Source organism: Rhinopithecus bieti, unplaced genomic scaffold (assembly GCF_001698545.2).
Source record: "Rhinopithecus bieti isolate Rb0 unplaced genomic scaffold, ASM169854v2 scaffold_16234, whole genome shotgun sequence".
NCBI classification, from domain to species: domain Eukaryota; kingdom Metazoa; phylum Chordata; class Mammalia; order Primates; family Cercopithecidae; genus Rhinopithecus; species Rhinopithecus bieti.
Window position 1 is genome coordinate 3390493 of NW_016808946.1, and position 2792 is coordinate 3393284.

General features: G+C 51.4%; 1 protein-coding gene across 1 annotated transcript in view; it reads left to right on the forward strand.

Moving 5' to 3' along the window:
- The window catches only part of LOC108539342 (PRAME family member 14-like), a 1348-nt gene extending 1285 nt beyond the window's left edge, over positions 1-63 (forward strand). The window contains 1 exon segment of the mRNA XM_017887929.1: positions 1-63. This exon segment is cut by the window's left edge and continues 6 nt beyond it. Coding sequence (XP_017743418.1) covers positions 1-63 — 63 coding nt within the window.
- Positions 64-2792: the final 2729 nt, after the last annotated feature.

Here is a 2792-nt window from a genome sequence, read left to right on the forward strand (position 1 = left end):
CCCCCGCGCCCTTCCTGCGGCTCATCACCATCTGAGGAACTGGAGCTCCATCTTTGCTGCTAGGGAAGGCGTGCCTAGCGGGGTAGATCCATCCAAAGTTCTCTTCCGGGCACTTGGACACTAAAATCTAGCATGTAGGTGCAAGTTATTTTTCTTATTTCTTATTTCTTTTTTAATAATTCTAAAATTTTTATTTAAAAAATTTCAGACAGGGTTTCGCTATGTTGCCCCAGCTGGTCTCAAACTGCTGGGCACATGGGATTCTCCTACCTCGGTTTCCTAAAGTGCTGGAATTGCAGGCATGAGCGACTTTGCCCAGGCCACATGTACAGCTTAAAGGAAGCACTGAACTCTTTGCTTTAGGCAAGTGCTCAGTACAATGGAAAAAACATAACAGCAGGGGGCAAGACTGGAGACAAACGTTGAGGTGGAGTCTTGAGACCTTCAGGGACCCGTGTCCTACAGAGTCAGAGACAGAACCTAAAGTTCTACAGTGAAGAGAATGTTATCCCTGCAAGAGTGGTTACAAAGAAATATCGGAAATAAAGGGAACCTCAACGAGAACTTTCTGGTGTCCTCTGTATTTGATTGACTTGCTTTAGTGATTTATACATCAGAAATCTCTAGTTACTGAGTTACTGATGGAAAAATAATGCAGTACTAATTTGTCTGTGATTGAGGTTCAGCTTGAGAACATCAAAACAACAATATAAAATTAGAACATTTTGATAAATTCTCACCAATTCTTGTTCTTTTCTTTTTCTTTTATTTTTGGAAACAAAAGTCTCACTTTGTCTCCTCAGCTGGTGTGCAATGGTGCAATCTGGGCTCACTGCCATCCTTTCCTTCAGGGCTCAAGTGATTCTCATACCTCAACCACTCAAGTAGCTGGGACTACATGCACGTGCCACCAAGCCTGGCTAATTTTTGTATTTTTTTTTTTTTTTTTTTTTGAGACAGAGTCTCGCTCTGTTGCCCAGGCTAGAGGGCAGTGGTGCCATCTCGGCTCACTGCAAGCTCCGCCTCCCGGGTTCACACCATTCTCCTGCCTCGGCCTCCCGAGTAGCAGGGATTACAGGCGCCCGCCACCATGCCCGGCTAATGTTTTGTATTTTTAGTAGAGACGGGGTTTCACCATGTTAGCCAGGATGGTCTCGATCTCCTGACCTTGTGATCCGCCTGCTTCGGCCTCCATACTTTTAGTAGAGACAGGGTTTTGCCATGTTGACCAGGCTGGTCTCGAGTTCCTGGCTTTGAGTGATCTGCCAACCTTGGCCTCCCAAAGTGCTGGGATTACAGGTGTGCCAGTGGTCTTCACCCATTTTTCTCTTAAGTCATCTGTTTTTTTCCTTACTTTTTCACCTTTGGGGAGCAACTCAGTCGGGCACAAAAGGTTGGGCAGAGAGTGGCCCCGAGGAGATGGGCTTGGGGTGGTGCCATGCTTGCACATAAAGTGTGGTTGCCAGGTTCAGAAAGCAGAGCTGGGGCCATGCTCCAGGGGCCTGGTTGGGAAGCAGAAATGGCACCTGGTTCAATGACCTGGCCAGCTATGCGGCCACTGTGCCCGCCCTGCTAACAGCATCAAGTTCCTGGGCCTCAAAGGGAGGTTCTGTGGAAATCCTCTAAGGCTGTGTTTCCAAGATCTGCCCACCACAGGGGTGACCACAGAGCCTGATGCTCCCGATTGCTGGGCCTGTGAACCATGATCCACTCTTACAGACACCCCCCTTGGCAGGGTTGTGGGCCAGGCCTGTGCCCCATGTCACTGAGGCAGCAAATTGTGTCACCCATACCCTCTCATGGCTAAACGGGACCCGCTTCCACGTCTGAAGCCTCTGCCAAGCCTCGACCTCACTCCTCACTGCGTGCTGTTAGCCTGCAGTCTTCTTGCAAAGAGTGCAGTTGGGGCTCGTTAAACCAGATCCAGGAGCATTGGGTTTGTTTGTGCAGCGTTGGCCAGAGCTGCTGTGAACATTCATTTCACCTGTCCCCTCTGTGGGGAAACACAGAGAGAGGGCACAGCCGAGGCTGCGTACACTTTGGAGCCGATGGGAGCCTGGGACAAGAGGGAATCCTGGTCCTCCTGAGTTGGTAGGGCAGTAGCTCCAAAGGTGCAACAGAAGCTGCCCAGGTTGCAATTACCAACTGATGTCCCCCAGTGCTCTGGAGGGCCCAGAAGTTTCCCCTTCCCCTGCGGCTGGAGGTGCCTGCTGCCACTACCTGGTCTCTCGTGGCACCTGCTCTAATTTCGGAGAGGGATTGGGGTGGAGCCTGGATGCTATTGCAGCCTAGGTGGGTGTGCGCATGCTCGGGGCAGGGTTGAGTCCCTGTCCTCCTGCTGTCTTGAACCCTCTGGACTTTGGGCACTGACCAGCATGGGAGGGGGCCAAGGACAGATCAGTGCTGGCCTTTGGATGCTCCTCGGTGTGTGTGACCTGGGTGCCATGGGTGGTGGTGGGAGAGAGACAAACTCCTAGGTGGGAAAGTGAGGGTCCCTGGTCAGTCTCCACTGTCTAACCAGGGAGGGCCTGAAGCTGGTGGGCTAGGCTACCAGTCCTGTGGACCACAACCCTTCAGTATGGAGCCAGCCTCACGTAGATTAAGATGGCTTTGCACTTGGCAGACAAAAGTAAAACATCTCATGTCCCTGGCTGGGCAGCTCCCCCAGGAGTCCAGCAAGAAGACATGGGATCTGTGGACAGGAGGCCACTGGGTGAAACCTCTCATTTGAGGATCATGTTAAAAGTTGAACTTGAGGCTTTGCAGACGCTGCCGCCGAGGAAATTCTTGTA